The 25,076-nt window shown below is 44.9% G+C and overlaps 2 protein-coding genes across 2 annotated transcripts; both read left to right on the plus strand.

The window, feature by feature from the left end:
* Positions 1 to 302: 302 nt before the first annotated feature.
* Positions 303 to 4,630, plus strand: LOC311099015 (voltage-gated potassium channel subunit beta-1-like). The gene is made up of 6 exons (XM_084139613.1): positions 303 to 384; positions 805 to 925; positions 1,218 to 1,312; positions 1,404 to 1,524; positions 2,618 to 2,706; positions 3,387 to 4,630. The coding sequence occupies exons 1-6, from the start codon at positions 313 to 315 to the stop codon at positions 3,480 to 3,482; spliced, it is 594 nt and encodes a 197-aa protein (XP_083995739.1). The 5' UTR covers positions 303 to 312; the 3' UTR covers positions 3,483 to 4,630.
* Positions 4,631 to 8,724: 4,094 nt separating this feature from the next.
* LOC311150563 (PAS domain-containing serine/threonine-protein kinase-like) lies at positions 8,725 to 23,905 on the plus strand. The gene is made up of 21 exons (XM_084188041.1): positions 8,725 to 8,771; positions 9,223 to 9,440; positions 9,870 to 10,096; positions 10,899 to 11,069; positions 11,251 to 11,388; positions 11,616 to 11,750; positions 11,823 to 12,072; positions 12,253 to 12,434; positions 13,181 to 13,316; positions 14,203 to 14,307; positions 14,616 to 14,790; positions 15,290 to 15,486; positions 15,623 to 16,312; positions 16,481 to 16,641; positions 17,967 to 18,143; positions 18,434 to 18,559; positions 18,688 to 18,822; positions 18,986 to 19,185; positions 20,796 to 20,929; positions 22,968 to 23,117; positions 23,511 to 23,905. The coding sequence occupies exons 2-21, from the start codon at positions 9,236 to 9,238 to the stop codon at positions 23,666 to 23,668; spliced, it is 3,852 nt and encodes a 1,283-aa protein (XP_084044167.1). The 5' UTR covers positions 8,725 to 8,771; positions 9,223 to 9,235; the 3' UTR covers positions 23,669 to 23,905.
* The last annotated feature ends 1,171 nt before the right edge of the window (positions 23,906 to 25,076 follow it).

Here is a 25,076-nt window from a genome sequence, read left to right on the forward strand (position 1 = left end):
TCTAATATCCCAAACTGATGTGGCAGTTTCACCAATTAAGGATTCCAGCTAATGAGAAGTGATCTTTCTGAGGTTGTAGAAGAACTGAGGCGCCCTCTAATGTCTCAGACTTACTCCTACAAGTTAGAGTATCTTCTTCATTATTTCCCCTTATTTTGCTAAACTCTCCCAACTCCCTTCGTGCAGAACGGGCAAACACCAACCTACACCTACACCCCCTCTGTCCAAAAAGACTGACTTGTAGCCCTCCCGTAGCCCTCCTGTAACTAGCAAGTTTTTGATGTTTTTGTCGCTGCAGAGATTGTGAGGGCGATGACCCATTTGATCAACAATGGCATGTCCATGTACTGGGGGACATCACGATGGTCTGCCATGGAGATTATGGTAAGTAGGCAGAATTTCTCACAACTTCACAATATGTCAACTTCATATTCTCTTCAGCAGTAAGTAGACCTGCACGATCTGTCCACATGATTCACTGTAGCACTGTAGCATGCTTGGGATATAAATGCTTTTGAAGTCTGACATTAGAGAGTAAACAAACATTATAGGGGTTGAAAAGGTGAATGAAGTCTGAAAGGTTCAGGTGCTGTCTTGTAATATCAATATTTTTGAAGATATGGAAGTTTGCTCTGATATTAACAAGAGAAGTTTGAAAAGGTGAACAGAGTCAGCATGGTTCTCACCTTGGTTCCTTAACCCCCCCCCCCCCCCCGTCCCCCCCGTCCCCCCGTCCCCCCCCACCACCTCCTCCTCCCCTCCCCTCCCCTCTTCCCTTCTCCTCTCTCTTTCTCATTCTTTCAGGAAGCATACTCGGTTGCGCGGCAGTTTAACCTGATCCCTCCAGTGTGTGAGCAGGCTGAGTACCACTTCTTCCAGAGGGACAAGGTGGAGACACAGCTACCTGAGCTCTACCATAAGATAGGCACGTGTAATAGCAACACCTTCTCACAAACTCACTAGATTTTAGATTTGTCAAACTTTGGGACTGCATTCAAATGTCCTATAACGCCCTTGAAATGCACGACCAGGATCAAACTGGTAGTAGTTTACCCCAAAATTCAAAGTTTGTCAAAAGTGGTCTAAAGTGGAGCTGAGTCAATATTCCTTACCACAAAAGGTCAACTCTAGATACCAGTACTTTTGTCCTTCAGTCCCATGATCATCTGATGATTACCCTGTCTGTCATGTGACCTAACTCCCATGTGCCATTGCAGGTGTGGGTGTGGTCTCCTGGTCGCCTCTAGCCTGTGGAATCATCACTGGGAAGTATGAGAATGGTATCCCAGAATGCTCCAGGGCCTCCATGAAGGTACTGCTCATATCCGCTTGTCCCAACGACATCTGAGGGGAATGTCAGCTTGGTCCTCAGGTCTAAGACTGTTCTTCTCCTTCTCTTCCAGCAGTACGCCTGGTTGAAGGATAAGATAGTGAGCGAAGACGGGAGGAAACAGCAGGCCAAGCTGAAGGAGCTCACTGTCATCTCTGAGAAGCTGGGCTGCACTCTGCCACAATTAGCCATCGGTAAGATATCAGTAACACAAATGCTGAAAAGATAAAGTTGATGGTTTTCACGAAATCTAACATGAAATCTCACTCTTCCACTTATAGTCACTACGCAAGACAAACAAATAGAAAGAGTAGCAACTTACAAGTACTTGGGTTTATTGATAGATGGGTGTCTCACCTTCAAACCCCACATCTAAGGTCTTGTGAAAAAGCTTAGGCGCACAGTTTTTTAGTAATAAGTTATGGGGGGGGGGGGGTTCAGCGAGAAAGAGGCTTGTTTCCGCTACTTTCGTGCCTGTAGTTGATTCTGGTGATATCCTGTACATGAATGCCCCTGTGGCATCAGTACATATGCTGGAAACTGTGTACCATGGGGCGTTGAGGTTTGTTAACTCCAAAGCTCTCACACATCACTGTACCCTCTATATGAGAGTGGGCTGGCCTTCCTTAGCTCTTTGGAGATGAAATCATTGGTAGGTTTAATTTATAAGGCCATATTGAGACTCCTCCCATTTTACTTGTGTAACTACGTTGTCCAGCAGACAAATTAAAACTACCGCCTGCGCTCACATGACTGTGTTTTGTTGATTGTGCCTAAGGCCTGTACAGAGCTAGAGGAAAATAGCTGTTCGGTTCTCTGCCCCTTACGCATGGAACGAGCTTCAAAGGGTCCTGAAATTACACTATGATGCAAAATGAAATGGGGGGGGGGGGGGGGGGGGTTGTCTGTCAATGTTTTGCACCACACTTTCCCAAACCATCTTGCTGTTCAATGTGTGAATTTATGATTTTTTAACTGTAGTGCTTTGTGTTTTTTGTTGTAAATGCATCTGCAACTTTGTGTGCTGCTATTTTGGCCAGGTCTTGTAAAAGAGATTTTTCATCTCAATGAGACTAACCTGGTAAAATAAAGGTACCAAAAAATATAACAACAGACCGATAACTATGCTGGATGTGGAAGATGACCCTTTTTTGAGTAATGGAGCGACTACCTCCATAAGGGACTTGTCCAATAACAAACGTACATTTTTTTTTCCGTTACAAAATGTTTTCTGTTGCATGTCCTAATGAACTCAACCCTGTTACCTCCCCTTCTCTCTCTCTGCAGCCTGGTGTCTGAGGAATGAAGGAGTGAGCTCAGTGCTGCTGGGAACATCCAACCCCATCCAGCTTGCAGAGAACCTGAGGGCCATGGAGGCAAGGAGCATCTCTTATATACTTTACTGTCTTCATTAGGGGAAGAACTCCGTTGAAGAATACATTTTAAGCTGTTTTAGGCCCAATGTCAAATCGACCCCTAGACCCTATGCCCACAGGAGGTTGGTGGCACCTTAATTGGGGAGAATGGGCTCATGGTAATAACTGGAGCGGCATTAGTGGAATGGTAACAAAAACATAAAATACATGGTTTCCAGGTGTTTGATGCCATTCCATTTATGCCGTTCCAGACATTATTATGAGCCGTCCTCCCCTCAGCAGCCTCCTGTGCCTATGCCCTATGTACTTGTGGAGATCTGAGAGGATTTAACAGGTGTAAGGAATACAGTAACAGCACCGCTGATAGGCTAGGTGGAACCATATGTCTTATACCAAATCAAATCATCTTAGATCTCCACAAGTAGCCTGGCGAGCCACCCCGATCTCGCTATCATCGATAGATCAGGTTGGCTGGCGAGGCTAAGGGTGCAGGGTTTAGGGGTCGATTTGGGATACTAACATCTATTTCTCAGCACTCAAACTGCTCGCCTTCTCTAGTCTAGGCCTACATCGTTTATTTACTAGTTTGGATGCCTATTGCAGTGTAGTTACTAACTACTACTACCAACATAACAACTAACTGAATCAATGGTATTGTTTCTCCTCTTCATGTATTCTAGGTCATTCCAAAGATGACTGCAGGCATTGCCACAGAGATTGACCACGTCTTGGGAAACCGACCCCACAGTAAGAAGGACTTCCAACAAGCACATTAGGATGGAGCCATTCTACAGAACTGTGACTAATCTGGACAAGCTCTCGTCAGTAACACGTCCAGTCATTGTGTGCCCAACCCTGTGTGTGTGTGTGTGTGTGTGTGTGTGTGTTCTGCGCAGCTCCTTGTCCAAAAGAAAATCAACCAGTACTCAGTGTCGTTAACTGAGAGCTCTGCTTGACAAAGCATGCATGCCACACAGCTCCTCCACTCCACTTCAGTGTAGCTCAAACCTGCCGAACTAACCAGCCGTTATCAAGATAGCTATCAAGTCAGACTAAGATCTCCTGAATCAGTTGAGGCTGCTGAGAGGAGGACGGCTCATAATAATGACTGGAATGGAGTATAATAGATAGATAGAATGGTATCAATCACATGAAAACCATGTTTTTGACACCATTCCATTTACTCCATTCCAGCATTCTATGTAGAAGCCTCTGTAGGCTACACTGGACATTTATGAGGATAAACTCTTGGACAGAGGACTGTGTTCCTGTCCTCAGTGATTGACATGGACAAATGATCTGTCCATGAGGGTCAGCCCTGGCTGTGCCCCTCCTACCCTACAATTGAGTGCTTACCTAACCCTGCATTGTTGTAGTGATAATTAGCTGTTTCGATACATGCTGACGTCTTGTGGTTTTTTCATTTTTTTTCATCATGATGCTAAAATACCAACAGAGTTGTGTTGGATTTAATATTTCAAAACGACATGTGTAATGACTGTTAACTGATTTCATTTTTTTTCATTGAATGCAGAACAACACAGTATTATTGTGATAGTACTTTCATAGTATCTTCCCATTTATCTTTTACAATGCATTGTCTCTTCTGCTAACAGATTTTGCAGGCATGTACATAGGTCTACCATTGTGTAAACAGCATTACTGGTCACTATCTAGTACCCTCAATGCACATACCGATACATTTTCATTTTATCCAAGTTAAACTGTAATGTATATGATGTATATTCTACTCATTGTCATTGCACCTGGGCTAAAACTGAATACAATGTCTGTTCAAATGTAAAATGGTATTATGAGATTATGTTAGAGGCTGAGTGTTCAGTCGAGACTCCTTAATTGATGTAGTTGTTGTTGTTAATTTGTACATAGTGTATATAAATAAATATCCAGTGTGAACGATGGTATTCTCTGTGCAGAAACACCTCATATCCAGAAGCATTATTCAAATTTGTGAAATGAATGGTCAGAATAGAATTGATGACGCTATTGGAAAAATTTTCCTCTAAAGTTGTGGATGTAGCCTACCAATTTCATTATGTAGCGTTTTCCAGCAGAACGTGAAAACGAAAACATTTCTAGATTCTTCTATTTGAAAAACAAGTATAAGTAGACCCATCTTTGGATGCACCCTCCCGTACCTCTGCCAAAACCTCATCCCTCTCCTCCTCTTGTGTCAATAGAAAGCATTGGGCAGATTCGATTATGCTGAGCCGCAGGGCACTGGTCTGTAACCGGGCAAAAGCGGTGAGGGAGGAACGCCCTTCTCAAATCCAACAGTATTCTGCGCCGCTCGGTCGTGTTGTCAACAAGGCAGCATGGTGCATCATTCAGAATCTATTTTCTATCAAATATACAGTGAGGGAAAAAAGTATTTGATCCCCTGCTGATTTTGTACGTTTGCCCACTGACAAAGACATGATCAGTCTATAATTTTAATGGTAGGTTTATTTGAACAGTGAGAGACAGAATAACAACAACAAAATCCAGAAAAACGCATGTCAAAAATCTTATGAATTGATTTGCATTTTAATGAAGGAAATAAGTATTTGAACCCTCTGCAAAACATGACTTAGTACTTGGTGGAAAACCCAGTCACAGAGGTCAGACGTTTCTTGTAGTTGGCCACCAGGTTTGCACACATCTCAGGAGGGATTTTGTCCCACTCCTCTTTGCAGATCTTCTCCAAGTCATTAAGGTTTCGAGGCTGACGTTTGGCAACTCAACCTTCAGCTCCCTCCACATATTTTCTATGGGATTAAGGTCTGGAGACTGGCTAGGCCTCTCCAGGACCTTAATGTGCTTCGTCTTGAGCCACTCCTTTGTTGCCTTGGCCGTGTGTTTTGGGTAATTGTCATGCTGGAATACCCATCCACGACCCATTTTCAATGCCCTGGCTGAGGGAAGGAGGTTCTCACCCAAGATTTGACGGTACATGGCCCCGTCCATCGTCCCTTTGATGCTGTGAAGTTGTCCTGTCCCCTTAGCAGAAAAACACCCCCAAAGCATAATGTTTCCACCTCCATGTTTGACGGTGGGTATGGTGTTCTTGGGGTCATAGGCAGCATTCCTCCTCCTCCAAACACGGCAAGTTGAGTTGATGCCAAAGTGCTCGATTTTGGTCTCATCTGACCACAACACTTTCACCCAGTTCTCCTCTGAATCATTCAGATGTTCATTGGCAAACTTCAGACGGGCATGTATATGTGCTTTCGTAAGCAGGGGGACCTTGCGGGCGCTGCAGGATTTCAGTCCTTCACAGCGTAGTGTGTTACCAATTGTTTTCTTGGTGACTATGGTCCCAGCTGCCTTGAGATCATTGACAAGATCCTCCCGTGTAGTTCTGGGCTGATTCCTCACCGTTCTCATGATCATTGCAACTCCACGAGGTGAGATCTTGCATGGAGCCCCAGGCCGAGGGAGATTGACAGTTATTTTGGGTTTCTTCCATTTGCGAATAATCGCACCAACTGTTGTCACCTTCTCACCAAGCTGCATGGCGATGGTCTTGTAGCCCATTCCAGCCTTGTGTAGGTCTACAATCTTGTCCCTGACATCCTTGGAGAGCTCTTTGGTCTTGGCCATGGTGGAGAGTTTGGAATCTGATTGATTGATTGCTTCTGTGGACAGGTGCATTTTATACAGGTAACAAACTGAGATTAGGAGCACTCCCTTTAAGAGTGTGCTCCTAATCTCAGTTCGTTACCTGTATAAAAGACAACTGGGAGACAGAAATCTTTCTGATTGAGAGGGGGTCAAATACTTCTTTCCCTCATTAAAATGCAAATCAATTTATAACATTTTTGACATGCGTTTTTCTGGATTTTTTTGTTGTTATTCTGTCTCTCACTGTTCAAATAAACCTACCATTAAAATTATAGACTGATAATTTCTTTGTCAGTGAGCAAACATACTAAATCAGCAGGGGATCAAATACTTTTTTCCCTCACTGTATGTTTGAATTTTCTAACTGCTTTTCATTGGTAAGGCAGATAGAGCGTTTTTTAATTAAAAGCAATCACTTTTGCATGCACCTGGCTCTCCCCGGAGGCAGCCCAGTTCCAAAACAAATGCAACCGACTTTCACCCGATGCAAAACATGCCTACCCGGGCGCCCAGGACAGATTAATTGAATCCCCTCAATGACTGTTTATGAAGGTAGAAAGTAATCAAACAGCCCTCCCATAGATATTCAGCGCTTATCATCTTGCTATGGAAAGTCGCTCACACAGAGAGAACGGTCCTCTCTTGGAAGGGGACGGAAGTACGATGACGCGAGGGCGTAAGAATGGCGCTAAGTTCAGACCTTCGTCTCCTGAGTACATCCCTTCTTCTCCTGACTACAAACCAAGTAAACTTACCTATAGGTCTACTTGCTCTCTTGAGAACCTTGAGGAACTCAAAATGGAGTCGTCGGCAGTGGTGAGCGCTCTGAAGTTGAGCCAGTCCAGGATGAAGTGGGTCTATCTGTGGCGAGAGGTGTAGTGGAGACTTCCAACGTTTGCCCTGAGGATCCTACCTGAGATGATTCTGGACCGGTAGGAGTGAGATTTTTGGAAAGATTGCTGCTTTTTGGCCGACCCATACGTTGTGTCAAACTGGGTAAAGGACAAACTGGGAATGGTTAAATCTCTGAAAGTTTCAAGAAGTGGAATTGTTTTGATTTTCTGTGCATCCTCCACCCAGAGGAAGTGGGTGCGTTGCGTCACACGTCTCGGGGCTCAACCTGTGTCATGCTTTGCTCTCCGGAGCAGGGCACTGCTCAAAGTAGTGATCAGTGGGGTAGTGTTGAGTGTAGAGGTGGATCAAATGAAAAATAATATTCCTGGTGTTTGTGATGCCCGCTATTTGGTGAGATGTAGACCAGAGACTGAGAATACCCTGTCTGTCTTGTTGAGCCTTTACACTGAGTTTCTACCTGATAAGGCCAGGTTAGGTTATATTTGCTCTTCTGCGAGGGCCTATGTTCCGAACCCGCTATGGTGCTTTAGGTGCCAAGGATTCAGACATGTTGCAGCAGTGTGTAGAAGGGAGATCCCACGATGTGAGGAATGTGCAGGAGGGCATTTGTCAACTGTGGGGGCGCCCATGCAGCTGGGGATCCGAAGTGCCCTGTGAGAGAGCGACAGGTTGAGATTTCCAGAGTTCGAGTGAGGCAAAAAGTTTCCTATGCTGAGGCAGTGAAGAGAGGATAGCCCAAGGGTGAGTGATTCGACTGGGAGCCCCCCAGTGAGTAGGCCTGAAGAGAGAGATCCAGAGCAGATGAGTTTTAGTAAGGTTGGATTTCTTGCGATTTCTGCACTGATGGAGTGGAAATTACAGAAGATATATGTGATAGTTGCAGTAGCAGATAAATATTTAGGTGTGAGAGATTTTTAGTGCAGAAGAGCTTCTGGAAGTTTTGAAAGAAGGGATTCCATCCTCCCAGGCCGACGGCTTGGTGTAGGATCATTTAGGGCCAAAGTAGTGGTATGGGGTGATGGGTTTTGGGGGATAGTGTATAGGTGCAGGGTTAGATGGTGGTGCAATGTAAGATTTTCCCATTACCCTTTTCTATTTTTTTTGTGACCAAATGTGCAATCTGCACTCCGACCTGCGAAAGGCAGCAATATGCAACACAGCGTCTAGTCTGCCGGAAATTCACACGGAGAAGAAGAAGAAGAAACAGCCCTCTCATACCCACCGACTCCTCCCATGAGCAGTACTTATTGGATAATTGCCCTGAATGACTTTGAATAATAGTTCTCTGATTGGCTGTTCATACCTCCAGTGACGCAAAACCCGCGATTTACAAACTTTTCCAGACTCGCTAAAAAATAACAACGTAAAATTGTGTATTTTCTTAGATAATATTTCGCTTTCAACTACCCGCAAAGTTGTCACTAAACTCGATACAGTGGCGAGTGCATTGCTTGTAACTTTAGGATTCGTCGGATTTTGTGGCAGCTCTTCCTTAGCAACCAACTTCAATCCAACAAGGAAAAGTCAACACAGCTGTTAGCGAGCTAGCTTGCTAATAAGCTCATTTCAGGTTTACAAATAAAAAGGTGAGTTTTGGCCAGGTAAAAGTTAATTGTCTAATTTGGTGTGGACCTAATTCACCGGTGTGTTACTCAAGCTAACTAGTAGCTAAAATTAGACATCAGTTAGCTTGCTAGGAATGGGAATAGCGAACTCCGGTCCATCTAGGGTGTGACTGGAGTCACTATACTTTGGCTACTTACCAGAGTAAAGATGTTGCTGGACTGCTGACGAACATTTCTCAGAATGCGCCGGGTGTCATTCGATATTCCTCCAAAATACGAAATATGACGAATACGAAATGTGCACTACGCGCTGCATGTGCATGGACCAGATCTAGTGAAGCCAGTCACTAGAACAGCGTAATAGTAAGAGCGTACGACGCACTGGAGCAGAGCTAGGGTGGGACAACAAAAGGTTTACTGTACCAGAAAGACCATCTCTGTTACAATTGAATAAAATGCATCCTTTCCGTAGACCAAAGCACACAATGTCGCTGTGGATTGAGTCGCGTTGGACAGAGAATCAAGGCAACCCTCGTGCTAAAGGGGACACAGTTAACGTTGTCCAGGATGACTCCTCGGACCTCCTGGAGGATGACTCCTTTGACCTAAACAAGTCCTATCCGTGTGTCGGGCGGCCCCTGTACAAGGGCCAGGCTCTAGAACGCTGGCGTTTTCCTGGATCCATAGCAGGTGGGTGCTTCCTGCAACTGGATCCACTACAGGGGCATATTCATTAGTCAGATTCCGTTGGTCTGTTAAAACGTTTTGCAATGGAACCCGTTTACTCTAGGAAACAAATGGAACTAAACCGGGAGGGACCTGCCTGAAACCTTTTGTAACAGAATCTGTCTAATGAATACACCCCTGGTGGTTCCCTCTGGCTCATACTTGTGGACTAGGAGTTAACATGGGACTGTCGAACACAATGGCCGTGATGTCTGGCAGTGCTCAGGCTTAGTCTCTAGCTCGAGCACAATTGAAAGAGGCCATGGCATCACAATGCAAAGGACATGGGCTTATACTCTATCATTACTAGTTCATGGCAACCCCTGTGTTTGTGTTCTAGCTTGTCATCACAAGACCCTGTACTGTAACACAATAACCCCTTCCTCTCTCTAGGTGACTCTCAGATCTCCTGTAGCTCTGTGGCTATGAGAGACATTCAGATCCCCAGCCAGCATGGCTCAGGATCACACAGCCAGTCAGACTCGCTGTCCACTGTGTCCGAGTCAGACAGAACCCTGCTCAGCCTGTTGACCTGTGCAGGAGGCTTTGCGCTGTCAGGACCTCCAGCTGTCCACAACCCCAACAAGGCAGTCCTCACTGTAGACTGCAAGAGCACCAAGGTAGTGCCACTAATATGATTACTATTGGGCTGTATATCAAATGCTCTCACACAATGCAAATGGCTTTGAAATCAGATTTAGCTTGAAACTTAAAAGGCCTAGTGCAGTCAAATGTGATGTTCCTGTGTTTTTATATACATTTTCACACTGAGGTCAGAATAATACTGTGAAAATGATGATCATGCCATTGTAGTGTAAGAACTGAAATTTCAGCCGGTTTTGGTGGGATGGAGTTTTTGCCTGCCTGGTGACATCACCGGGTGGTAAATTTAGTTAGGCAGAGAGGTTTGGAATCCAAGTGACCAAACATTTCAAAGGAGGGAAGACATTTGGTTGTGTAATTTCTTTATATGCATTATTGCCCTGAATGCAAAACAAGCTGACAAATTATATTAAGAACATTTCAAAGACAAGAAGATATGACTATAATCATCGTTTGAACTTTTCAGTTTAATAAAATGTCATTGAGGAGTGTTTTTCAACATTACTCTCCTGTGTTTGGATCTCTTTCTCACAGCTAGTTCAGTTTCCCCCTCCCCACTCAGACCACTCCCAGACAGTCCTAGCAAAATTCTTGCTTGAGAAATTGCTCTTTGTTTTCAATTAAAGTGGTCAAAAAGAAAGCAACCACAGTATGGAACTTAATTGTTACCCAGAAATGTTTTGATATTGAGGTAAAAACAGCTACATTGAACCTTTAATTAATTTGTGTAGTAGATTATTGTCTAATGTAGGAGTTTTTTATAATTTAAGGCTAAAGAGTGGTCATTTGCACAAGAGACATTTTTTGTGTGTTTTGTAGATATTGGCTGCAAATGTGAAGGCATGCACATTGTTTGAGTGCACCAGCAATGATCTGGTTGGACAAAAGCTGTCCTGCTTCCTGAAGAAGACCAATCAGGTCCTGGAAGAAGCTTTAAGTGAGGCGTGTCTTCAGACAGATGGAAATGTGGCAGTGGTGTCTGGAAAAGTGGTAAGAATGATAAAGGCTCAATCATTTTCCTTCTGCACAGCCCTCTCTGTTGCTTGTCAAACATTGTTATTTTTCTGTCTTGCTTAGAGTACATCCATTGTGTCCTCAAGTGTTTAACATATATTCACACATCCTTAGATCAGGGCATTGAGATGACGATCCTGTTTTCTTCTCTGGATAGTTGGATGCAGTGAGCCAGTGTGGTACTGAGGTCCCAGTGTCTGTATGGACCCAGAGACAGTCACAGGGAGGACAGCATTGCCTGGTCATGATGGAGCGTGTGGAGAGACTCTCAGCCCATGTGTCCTTCTCACAAGATGTAAGTTACACACATGGTTGCATATTCCAAGATGTGGTTTAGTGTGGCAGTTGACATCCTGCAAAACTCGAGTCATTTCTGGGTCATATTCATAAGGGCACACAGCATATTTTCTGCAACATAAAATTCCAGGTAGTCCCTTTCGGTGGTTTTCAGTATGGTGCCTAATGAATACGACCACAGGGCCTCTGTAGCCAGACTCAATGGGCGATCACTTTTACTTCCAGGGGAGCATCCTGAGCTGTGACCTGGTCTTCGCCCATCTGCATGGTTACAGGAAGACTGAGGAGCTGACAGGGATGTCTATCAGAGAGATGATCCCCTCTCTACAGATCCCCCTCCACAGCCGCGCTCTGCCCAAGGTCAGCCCTCACACACACACACACACCTATTGCCCCATATAGAGCACTGCTTTAACATCTCCCTTCCCTCAGATGCTGAGGGTCCAGAGGGTGTCCAGTCGAAGCAGGGGGGGCACCTCCCTCCTCCTATGTATTAAACTCCATGGGGCGGTGGTGTGTGGGAAACCCCAGCAGCTGAAGGATGGGGATGGTTTGGGCTGCCCAGAACCCAAAGACACCCCTGGAGGACCTGAGAACCAGCAGTGTTCCCTCCTCCTCTCCTCCCCAGTCTGCAGAGCACCAGAGCACTGTGAGCAGCCACATAGAAAGGAACTGTCCTCTGGTAGGACAGTGCTATTCTCATTTTTTTAGTCTCTTTGAGGAATGTTACTACAGAATAGGATGTTTTGTATATAAGACATATTTTGTGCATGTATAATGTAAGATAAAGATGATTTCTTGCACTAAAAAAAGCAGTATTTGATCTCTAAAGACCATGTCTGTGTGCCATGCCATCCGTCAGGTGTGAAAGAGGACCGCAACCTCCTCTCGCCTGGTTCGGGGCTGGTCTATTCTGGGACAGTGTGGGTGTTTGCCCCTCTCAGCGGTCTCCTCACCCTCCACCCTGATGGCTCCATCAACAGCATCCACAACCACCTGGCACTCAGTCTCCTGGGCTTTGGGAATGCTGAGCTACAGGGGAAGGTATTAAAATTGCACCTCTTCTGTCATACACTCTGGTTCAATCAATCAAATGTATTTATAAAGCCCTTTTTACATCAGCAGATGTCAGTGCTTATACAGAAACCCAGCCTAAACCAACCCCCCCCCCCCCCCCCCGGGAGCAATGCAGATGTAGCAGCACAGTGGGAAGGAGTTTTAGTTAAGCAGTAAGGCCCGAGGGGCAGTTGTATATGGCCAATATACCACGGCTAAGGGCTGTTCTTAAGCATGACGCAACGCAGAGTGCCTGGATACAGCCCTTAGCTGTGGCATATTGGCCATATACCACAAACCTGCGTTTGTGTGCCTTATTGCTATTATAAATTGGTTACCAATGTAATTAGAGCAGTAAAAATAAATGTTTTGTCATACCCGAGGTATACGGTCTGATATACCGTGGCTTTTAGCCAATCAACCAATGCTGTTCTACTATACCCAATATTCATCATTATCATAATTATGAACTCTGCAGCCTTCATTGTGTTTTCAGTTATTGGCTGATGCAAACGAGACTCATTTTATGGACCTCTGGATTCAATAAGCTGTAGTGGGTTCCCTAACGTAGCTCTCTAGAGTTGTTTCTACTCCAGGGTTGGGGTCAATTCAGAAAGTAAACCACATTCCAAATGTTCCTAATTGAAGAGAATTGTACTTCAGTGTACTTACTGAATGTTCTGGAATTTACCCTAATCCTGCTCCACTAACTGTCTTTGTCGTGTGTCCTACAGGATGTCACGTTCCTGATGCCTGCCTTCTATGATTGGTTCTGTGGCTTGGAGAATGGTTCCAGTCCCCTACCCCACCACCCAGGGGGTGGGCTTCTACACACAGGCTTGTCAAACCCCTCTACCTGCAGCAACACAGGTGACTCATCTGTAGTTCAGTTTCTCTCTCCATCGTAGGTGGATATCTGTATTTCTCTCTTAGTTCTTGATGGCTGTCGTAGTGTATGCAGGCTTTTGGTCCATCCTAGCACTAGCACACCTGATTCAGCTAATCAACTATTAATCAAAGACCTTGATTATCCCAGTTGTGTACAGATGTGCTATCTTAATTTGACCAGTTCCTCACAGCAGGAAAATAATCCTGCAGCAAAGGAAATGTGAATTATGTTGATTTTATAATTAATGGACATTTTTGTAGGGGTTGATACATTTTATAGTTGGGCTAAATCAAGTCTGACATTTAAGTGGAATTTAAAACTTTAGAATCCTTTTAAAACCTTGAATACGCTACAATTTGCATTTGCTGCTTTGCAGGAAAATTCTTTGTGGCAAGAGTGATCAAATTAGGATAGTACCTCCTAAGTGCTGGGCTGGCACAAACGCCTGCACACACTGTCCCCAGAACCAGGAGTGAGGAACGCTCCCTGTTGTAGAGCTGAACACTAGTGACAGGGACACGAGGCCTCTGAACCGCTATTGCCCTCAAACTCCACTCTGGACCTCGAAGCAAGTTCCCATGGCATTTTCACTGCGTAATTGGGGACTGATTTAGACCTGGGACACCAGGTGTGTGCAATTAACTATCAGGTAGTAAAGAAAACCAGCAGGCTCCGGTCCTCGTAGGGGAAGAGTTGAATACCCCTGCTCTATTGGTTTAGCACCTGGGCTGGGTTAAATACTATAATCCAATTGGTGCTTTCCACTCCATGAAAACAAACCCTATTGGATGGCAGCCAGCTGTGGGTGTTTGTCAGATTTCCAGTAGACTGAGCAGTAACTGTTCCCCTCCATCTCACTCCTTCCAGACCCCTGTGGATACTCGGGTCATCTTAACCCTGTCCCTGCTACTAGCATGGTCATCCATCCCATTCACACACTCCCAATGGGAGGCAAACTTCAACAGGGAAAAGGTTGGCTCTCACTCATCACTAACTTACATTTCTGAAATGTTACTAGTGCTTGTTATTCATGAAAACATGTTCCTTTCTACATAGTCAGTGTGGTCATCCTCTATTCATGTGTCATTTGGATGTACCAATCCACAAACTCATCTTCCTGTTTTGCTGATCACATCGTTGATTCTTCATGTTCATGGGGTCTGTGTCAAATCCCCCAAATCACGTAGTTTTTCAGAATCCAAGTAAGGTAGTCAAAAGGAAAAACGATCCTATGAGTAATCGTAAAATCAATCAATCTTTTTTTGTTTCTGGGTGTCTAGACCCCAGCTCTCTGCTGGCTGGTGACATGGCCATGGTGCAGAAGGCAGGACTAGGGAGAAACCTCTCTACTGGGAAGGGCAGGATCTTCACTGGGACCAGTACCAGACTGGAGGAGCAGGGCAGCGCTCCCTCCACCCTGCGCCCTCCGGAGATTACCTCCACACCCATGGTCAGGTAAGTCACCCATGGACAAGATAGTTCAGTCCTGAAATAACCACGTAACATGGGGGGTGTCCTGTTCCCTTTGGGTTTTATGCTGGTTTTAATTTCCACCTTGACCAGTGACACCTGACTTCCCACTTGAATGAATCGGACACTAACTAAAAGGCAATGATCAAAGTCAGCGGGTGAGGCCCTGAGGTAGGCCAGTTGTTTACAGAATACCATTTTTGTAGATGTACATAATATGCCATTTTAGCAGACGCTTTTATCCAAAGCGACTTACAGTCATGCGTGCATACATTTTTGTGTATGGGTGGTCCCGGGGATCGAACCCACTACCTTGGCGTTACAAGCGCCGTGCTCTACCAGCTGAGCTACAGAGGACCACATGAATGGTAGGGGCTGATATGGGCCTGGGCCTAACTGTCCCTAGGGGCTGATCTGGGCCTGGGCCTAACTGTCCCCAGTGTTTCTGTAGGGGCTAGGGGTGTAACTAGGTATCTCTCCACAGGGCTGATGACACTACAGAACTGATGGAAGAGGCAGCCCAGGTTGCCCCGTGTCCCAGTCAGTGTGACAGTGGAGACAACACCCACGACCTGCTACAGTCCTTTGCCCTGGTGGAGAGGGGCGAGACGCTCTGCCTGTCACTCACTCACCCTCCAACTTGTAGCCCAGGACTGCAGCTCCTCAACGGGGTGGGACCAGGTATGAATTGGCTAAATGTTCCGAGTTTTAGCTAGACAAAACATTTGATTTTGATATGTTTGAGGTCCAAATTCACTTCAAATTTTCCTCTGAGAATGAACTTTAATGTATAAATGTGTTATTTGTATTACTTAAGACACTCCAACCATGGATGAACCACGGCCCTGCCGCCCTACCCCACACCATGCCAAAGACCCTCAGCAGCCGTGTGACCTGTCGGCCCTGCAGGACTCCAGCTTCGAGGTGATCTCCCTGGGCAGCCGCTCCTCTTCGGGGTTCTGTGAGAAGTGGGCTGGGTGTCATGGGGGGTCCGGTCCGAAGGAGGTCACCTCCCGGACCGCCCAGGCTGTGGACTCAGCCAGCTGCTACCTGGACCTGGACACCAACGGGGAACTGGTGACCCGGGCCATGGCCGACCTGGACCTGAGTGGAATTATAGAGCTGCCTAGTGTTGGGGGAGATGATGACTTCTCCCATACCTCGGTTGATACCGCCGAGCTCCTGCGAACCCCTTCACCGTATGTGGTCGAGTCCGACCAGGAAGAGGGACCCGGCTGTGTGGAGGTCCGGAACAGTCAATTAAATGGAGCGGCGGGGGAGGAAGAACGGGACCAGTGGGCTGTGTTCTCTGTTCTCCACAATGGCCAAAGCCAGGACTCTAGACAGATCAATGGAGGGATGCAGTTGCTCTCGGACACCCCTCCCACCACCTCCACCCCTAAGAAGCAGCAGGTGAATGAGTGCTCTCCATCCTCCAAGGTCCCAAAGCAGATCACAGAGGGGAGCTATGATGGAAATGTTTACCACCGGGATGGAACAAGAATCGGTTGGTACCTCTTCACAAGCTCTCACTTAGCCTTTCTCTTTGAGCTGAGCTTCCAGGTTTAGAGCAACTCCATCGCGCGTGGTACTCCTTGATTACAAAGTTAGTTTCATAACTACGATGATTAATTCTAGCCACTCTTCCCCTCCCTCTCTTTTCTCCTCTCTCCAGAGGTGCAGTGTGAGATCCGTAGGGCTGAGCTTGATGGGGCCAGGTGTGTGTTCTGTGTGTGGCTGAGCAGGCCTGGACAGCAGGAGGCCATGCTGTGTTATAGTGGCTTCTACAGCAGCAGAGCTTCACTACAGGACTCATCTGCACTCAGTCTGGGAGAGGTCAGTACTCTTGCTTAATCTGGAAAAATCACATTTATTTAATTAATCGTGTGGTTGATTTGGACAGGGTGACACACACATTTTTAGTTTTTTGCTTTCACCCTGCCCAGTAAAGATATGAGTATAGCGCTACAGACATTGATGTGTTCACAGCTCTTTACATTTTCCACATTTTGTTGTTACAAAGTGGGATTAAAATGGATTTAATTTAATTTTTTATTTTATATCTACACAAAATACTCTAGTCAAAGTGGATGAAAGATTCTATCATATTTGTAAACAAAAATTATAAAAAATAAAACACTCTTGATTAGATAGGTATTCAACCCCCTGAGTCAATACATGTTAGAATCACTTTTGGCAGTGATTACACTGAGTCTTTCTGGGTAAGTACCTAAGAGTTTTGCACACCTGGATTTTACAATATTTGCCCATTTTTATAAAAATTCTTCAAGCTCTCAAGTTGTTGATCATTGCTAGACAGCCATTTTCAAGTCTTGCCAAGTCTTGCCAACTGATTTTAAGTCAAAACTGTAACTAGGCTACTTGGGAACATGCAATGTTGTCTTGGTACGCAACTCCAGTGTATATTTGGCTTTTTTAGTTTTATTGTCCTGCTGACAGGTGAATTTGTCTCCCAGTGTTTTGTTGGAAAGCAGACTGCACCAGATTTTCATCTATTCGGTTTATTTTTATCCTAAACTACCTAGTCGTTGCCGACGACAAGCATACGCATAACATGATGCAGCCACCACCATGCTTCAAAATATGAAGTGGTACTCTGATTTTCCCCAAACATCCCGCTTTATATTCAGGACATAAATTCATTTCTTTGCCACATTTTTTTTTGCAGTTTTACTTTAGTGCCTAATTGCAAACAGGATGCATGTTTTGGAATATTTTTAATCTGGACAGCCTTCCTCCTTTTCACTCTGTCAATTAGGTTAGTGTTGTGGAGTAACTACAATGTTGTTGATCCATCCTCAGTTTTCTCCTATCACAGCCATTAATCTCTGTAACTGTTTTAATGTCACCATTGGCCTCGTGGTGAAATCCCTGAGCGGTTTCCTTCCTCTCCGGAAACGGAGTTAGGAAGGATGCCTGTATCTTCATAGTGAGTTGAATACTTATTGACTCAAGACATTTCAGCTCTAAATTTGTAAAAATTGAAAAACGTTCCACTTTGACATGGGGTAATGTGTGTAGGCCAGTGACAACCTCAATTTAATCAATTTTAAATTTGGGCTGTAACACAACAAAATGTGGAAAAAGTTGAGGTGTGTGAATACTTTCTGAAGGCACTGTATTTGTGTATTTTGACTCAGGCGATCTTGGAGGCCAGCCGTGGCGGGGCCGGGGAGGCGCTGCTCTCCACTTTGGACCTGGACCATTCCCGTGCGTGCGATGGCCAGTTCTCAGAGGTGTACCAGCCGCTCCACGCCGTGGGGAAAGGGGCCTTCGGCTTCGTGTGGCAGGCTTGCAGACGCTCTGACAGACAGAAGGTGAGACTGACTGGGGACTCTCTCCTTTTACTAGTAAAGATGAAGACCGACAACACTTGCACACCTGAGTACCATGACAAGTCTTTATGGAGGACAGTGTTCCAAAACTCAGGTTAAAAAAAATATATATTAAAATTGTCTGACTCAAACTGTATGACCTCTCTGTGGGCGCTTCATGCTCACAATATTTCACTGTGCATCCATATTCAGTTTTTGGAATGTTTTGAAGTAATGGATTTGCATAGTCAAATAGTGTTTTAAAAGTGTTTGTCCCTCTCCTATGTGTGTAGGTGGTGGTGAAGTTTATCAGGAAGGGCAGGATAGTCGGTGAATGCTGGGTGGACGACCCCGTGCTGGGCCGTGTCAGCCAGGAGATCGCCATACTCACCCGCCTGACACACCACAACATCGTCAAGGCAACAACTTTTAGTTTGTTTCTAATGTGGTTCTCAGTGGTAACCCACATCTCCTCCATACAGAATAACACAAGCGTTTATCTGTTTATCCTCTTTACCTCTATCTATTCCCTATCTCTGTTTCTCAGGTCCTAGAGGTGTTTGAGAACGAGGGTTACTTCCAGATGGTGATGGAAAAGCACGGGGATGGTCTGGACCTGTTTGAGTTCATAGACAAACAGCCCCAGCTGGACGAGCCTCTGGCCAGCTACATCTTCAGACAGGTACGAGACAGAACACCTGTGTGTAGAAAGGAAACAGAAATATGAGCAGCAAAATAAATGTGATAATGATGGGTATTGTGTGAAAAGTCACCTCGTTCTGTTTCACCATTTTATTTTATTTGTCCATTGCCCTCTCTGTCCCTTTAATCCTTTTTCTCTCCAGTTGGTGGCAGCGGTGGCATATCTGAGGAACAACGGCATCCTCCACAGGGACATCAAGGATGAGAACATCATCATTAACACAGAGTTCCACATCAGACTCATAGACTTTGGCTCTGCCGTCCCACTGGCTCCAGGGAAGCTTTTCTACACCTTCTGTGGCACACTGGAGTACTGCTCCCCAGAGGTGCTGCAGGGCAACCCGTATGTACACACAGGTTGTTTCTTTTCTGGATCAAAAAGGGGCTTAGGTAGTGTGCTTGTCAGGGTCATGATGGGAGTAGTGGCATTGGACCCGTCGGCGCGGCTGAATTTTAGAGAACATTTTAGTCCCCATCTTGGCGGTGTAGAGAAATGTCTGAATTTAAGCCAATTTCCCTCAACTCTACACATTTCTCTGTGTGGAGCTGAGGATTTTTTGCAGTTCAAGCTAATTTTGTGCAAATCTATGCATTTTGCCATGGCTAATGCCGTGTTCTTTGGCTGAAACATAACAAAATCAATACTGATAAATTCAGTGTTTTGGGTATTTTCTATTCTTCCTGACTGTCTAGCTTTTATTTTGGTGACTTAGTTCTCATAGATTATATTTTTCCTACATACGTTATATCTGGATTTTAGTCGTTTAAGTTTACACTGAAAGCGTTTTTTCCGTTTCCCCCAAAAAATGATTTAATTGGCAAAATCCCCCCACACACACACACACACGCACACAGCCACTTCTCATAGTACCAACACAGGCTGAGGGGGTAGTATACATAACACAACTGTTAGGAAAAAAACAGTTTTTGCAACATGATTTTATAAAACTTAATATACATATAAACTAGGATTTGCCATAAATGAGAACAATCCTGTTCCATTTTGTTTACTTACTGTGGGTTCCCTCCCCTGTTTACTTACTGTGGGTTCCCTCCCCTGTTTACTTACTGTGGGGTTCCCTCCCCTGTTTACTTACTGTGGGTTCCCTCCCCTGTTTACTTACTGTGGGTTCCCTCCCCTGTTTACGTACTGTGGGTTCCCTCCCCTGTTTACTTACTGTGGGGTTCCCTCCCCTGTTTACGTACTGTGGGTTCCCTCCCCTGTTTACTTACTGTGGGTTCCCTCCCCTGTTTACTTACTGTGGGGTTCCCTCCCCTGTTTACTTACTGTGGGGTTCCCTCCCCTGTTTACTTACTGTGGGGTTCCCTCCCCTGTTTACTTACTGTGGGTTCCCTCCCCTGTTTACGTACTGTGGGTTCCCTCCCCTGTTTACTTACTGTGGGGTTCCCTCCCCTGTTTACGTACTGTGGGGTTCCCTCCCCTGTTTACTTACTGTGGGTTCCCTCCCCTGTTTACTTACTGTGGGGTTCCCTCCCCTGTTTACTTACTGTGGGGTTCCCTCCCCTGTTTACGTACTGTGGGGTTCCCTCCCCTGTTTACGTACTGTGGGGTTCCCTCCCCTGTTTACGTACTGTGGGGTTCCCTCCCCTGTTTACGTACTGTGGGTTCCCTCCCCTGTTTACTTACTGTAGGTTCCCTCCCCTGTTTACTTACTGTGGGGTTCCCTCCCCTGTTTACTTACTGTGGGTTCCCTCCCCTGTTTACTTACTGTGGGGTTCCCTCCCCTGTTTACTTACTGTGGGGTTCCCTCCCCTGTTTACTTACTGTGGGGTTCCCTCCCCTGTTTACTTACTGTGGGGTTCCCTCCCCTGTTTACTTACTGTGGGTTCCCTCCCCTGTTTACTTACTGTGGGGTTCCCTCCCCTGTTTACTTACTGTGGGGTTCCCTCCCCTGTTTACTTACTGTGGGGTTCCCTCTGTGTGTTGCGTAGCTACAGTGGTCCAGAGCTGGAGCTGTGGTCTCTGGGGGTGCTGCTCTACACCCTGCTGTTTGGTGAGAACCCTTTCTGTGACATGGAGGAGACCCTGCAGTCCACACTCAAGCCCCCTTTTCCTGTCTCTCCAGGTAGGACATCAGTCAGAAATGGGGTGTAATAGCGGGAACCGGTTTACCAAGATTTACTGAGATTTCCCGCCCAAACCCACTCCCGTTTCCCAGGATAAATAACTGCTAGAAACACGTAAACATGTAATGGAACTGTTTAAATTATACTGAACAAAAATATAAATGCATGTTTCATGAGCTAAAATTAAAGGTCTCAGAAATGTTTCGTATGCACCAAACGCTTATTTCTCTCAAATTTTGTGCACATTTATTTACATCCCTGTTAGTGAGCATTTCTCCTTTGCCAAGATAATCCATCCACCTGACAGGTGTGGCATATCAAGAAGCTGATTCAACAGCATGATCATTACACAGATGCACCTTGTGCTGGGGACAGTAAAAGGCCACTCTAAAATGTGCCGTTTTTTCACAACACAATGCCAACCGGCCTCACAACCACGTATGGTGTTGTGTGGGCGAGCGGTTTGCTGATGTCAACGTTGTGAACAGAGTGCCCCGTTGTGGGGTTATGGTATGGTTGGGCATAAGCTACGGACAGTGAACACAATTGGGTTTTTTTCTATGGCAATTTTAGTGTACAGAGATGCCGTGACGAGATCCTGAGGCCCATTGTCATGCCATTTATCCGCCGCCATCACCTCATGTTATAGCATAATGCACAGCCCCATGTGGCAAGGATCTGTACACAATTCCTGGAAGCTGAAAATGTCCCAGTTCTTCCATGGCCTGCATACTCACCAGCCATGTCACCCATTGAGCATGTTTGGGATGCTCTGGATCGACGTGTATGACAGCGTGTTCCAGTTCCCGCCAATATCCAGCCATTGAAGAGGAGTGAGAAAACATTCCATTATTTTTTTGCAGTTTAAAACGGCCAATCACTCGAATATCGTTGCTTTAAATCAGTGCGCACACGAGCACTCTTTCTGCCGTTCTCTTATCTGTTCAATTCAAGTTGCATCCAAAATGGATAATTGTGTTCAAGATTTGTATACAGTGTACAAAACATTAAGAACACCTTCCTAATATTGAATTGCACCCCCTTTTGCCCTCAGAACAGCCTTATATTTAACTAGTGATTGGTTAATATACATACGTTTCTAACTTATAACCTCTGTCTTCACTCTTGTGCAATATGCACCTGCTCTCCTCTGGCCTCCTTTATAGCTCTAGTGGAGTCCCAGTAAAAGCTACTACAATAGCCTTTTTTATTTTCCTTTTTTTCTTGAACTGGTAGACTTTTGAAGAGGGATTCTGAATGTTAAATACAACAGCGTAAAGAAATCTGAGTTTTAAGAGTGAACGCGCAATGGCGGTACAGTTATTTGTCCAAAAACACAACCTTTCGATGATGAGAAGCGAATTATTCAAGCATGTCATTACAATGATGACGAGGACAACTTATTTTATTTAACTGAGCGCGAGGAAGGAAGGAAGGAAGGAACAAATAGGAGGTAATATGCACAACATGAAAGGTAGGCTGTCAGACTACTAATTATAAAAATGTACAATTATATTTTACAATTATAGGCCAGCTAATTTGATTTTAACTTTGTAGGCCGCATGTCCTCTCCCAGCTTCATAGTTTGAACGAGGGGTGAAATTCCAGTCAAATAATACAGTCCACACTCAAAGATTACTGGCGCTTGTTTCACTTATTTATCCAAGAGTGTATATACATCTATGGACTTCTTCAGTGGTGCATAATGTGCAGTAGCCTATATAGGCCTATCATACTGTATGTATTGGATAACGGCACAATCATTTGGGCTCATAAATGGTATTTTAATGTAGGGCTCATCTGCCTCAGGTAGCATCCGGCTTGAATTTTCATGCCGATCAAATCCAGACATATGCTTTAATGGCACTTCCAGTTTTGGCGGGAAATACCGGGTTACCCGGGAGTAAAGTGATTTTTATTCTTTGTGGCATTTTATCAGTAAAATTGACCAACAGCCTAATTTTCTGTTTTCTTCTCCACAACCCTGCTACTAAACAGTCAGGTGCAAGGTGTCTGACCTCTTCCTGTGCTCCCCAGACCTACATGCTGTGCTGTCAGGGATGTTGCAGCCTGACCCCCAACAGAGGATGACCCTGGAGCAGCTCCTGCTGCAGCCCTGGATACGCCAGCCCATCTGCCTGGCTGACTACAGCTGGGAAGAGGTGTTCCCCTACTGCAAGAGCCACGGTCAGTGGAGGCGAAGAGACCCTCTCTTGTTGTTCCATCTGTTCATTCTAATCTCCCAATAGCTAAACAAGACAAAACCACTTTAGTCTGTAGGGTACAGTGTCCATATTTAATACATCCTCAGACTCCCGAGTGGCACAGCGGTCTAAGGCACTGCATCTCAGTGCTTGAGGCGTCACTACAGACCCCCTCGTTCGATTCCAGGTTGTATCACAACCGGCCGTGATTGGGAGTCCCATAGGGCGGCGCACAATTGGCCCAGCGTCGTCCGGGTTTGGCCGTTGTAGGCCGTCATTGTAAATAAGAAATTGTTCTTAACTGACTTGCCTAGTTAAATAAAGGTAAAATAAATACAAATAAAATTCACCCATAGTCACTTTCCTCTCTTCACAGCTCCCCCACAGTACCACGAGTCCGTTCCTGGGGAGTTTCTAGGCCAGGGCTTGTACCCGGATGCTAGAGATGATTCTTCACTTCCTTCTGATGATGACGATGAGCTGTCCGTGGATGCCATGACAACTGAACTCATGAAGTACCTCTCTGATGAATGAGTGAACTTAAGGGGTGCATCTTAATGTACTGACATGACTTCCGATCTCCTTCCCTTCATATGCACTGATGTGTAAACCTTGTCCATGTTCTCTATCTAATGGGAAGGAGACGAGGGGTGGGAAAACCATTTTAGACTTGAGATGCACCCCAGGTCCCGTCCTCGTATATTCAGACACCCTGACAAAAAGCCAGGACTGACTGAAGAGACGATAAATACCAAGTCTGCTTTTACTACCAAAAAAATTAAATACCATTTTTAGAATGTGGTTTGGGGGAAAAAGATGTATCCTGAAAGTGATATTGACTTCACGTGAATACAACCAGAGGTACAGCAAAAGAATAATGGGCTGACTATACAACACCTACGGGTGCCTTTATTTGCTGTAATCTATTTATTAGAGGAACTGTGTGGTATATCGGGTAATGAATGTAGCATAGCTGCCAAAGCCTTAAAATGGGTCTCAAGCTGAAGACTAGTTTCACTTCAAAATATAAAATGCACTGATGCCTTGAGCAGAGGTTTGATTGATTTAGGTGCAACTGGTTGCCAACGGGCCAGATGCATTCACTTTGCTTTTATCTGTTTTCTGATATTAAACAATTATGTTAAATAAATAGTAGTGTTAACTGCTTGTTTATGCTTGTCGTTAGTGCAAAATGTAAGTCTTTTACAGTACTTTAATATTTTTATTTAATTCACATTAATAAAATGCTTTTATCACAGTTTCAGACGGTTTCCCGTTTTGACATTGCAAATAAAATTATACATATATTTAAAGCTGGAATTATCGTTGCTACAATTTTTGGGGGACTTATAAATTAATCTCTATTGCAGTGTTTTGAGTTTTATGAGGCGACGGTAAAGAAAGTCATTTAATTTTTTTGGGTGGGGGGCTCTTTTCATACAAGCACTTTATGTATGTAGTGCCCCCCCCCCCCCCCCCCCCCCCCCCATTTTGAAGGTGTCACAAGTATTTGGACAAATTCACTTAGTGTATTCAATTTAGTAAAAAAGGTACTATTTGGTCCCATATTCCTTGCACTCAATGACTACATCAAGCTTGTGACTCTGAACTTGTTGGATGCATTTGTAGTTTGTTTTGGATTATGTTGTACCCATTGGAAATGAATGGTACATTTGTGTCATTTTGGAGTCAGTTTTATTGTAAATAAGAATGTTTCTAAGCACTTCTACATTAATGTCGATGCTACAATGACTATGGATAATCATGAATGAGGATGCTACAATGATTTTGGATAATCATGAATGAATCGTGAGAAAGTTAGATGCCCGAAGAGCATGCCCCCAAAACATGCTAACTTCTCGCCATTACAGGGGAGGTTAGCATTTATGGGGGTATGATATTTGTCTAACTTTCTCACTCATTATTAATGATTATCTGTTAT

Source organism: Coregonus lavaretus, assembly GCF_964263955.1.
Source record: "Coregonus lavaretus genome assembly, chromosome: 23".
NCBI classification, from domain to species: Eukaryota; Metazoa; Chordata; class Actinopteri; order Salmoniformes; family Salmonidae; genus Coregonus; species Coregonus lavaretus.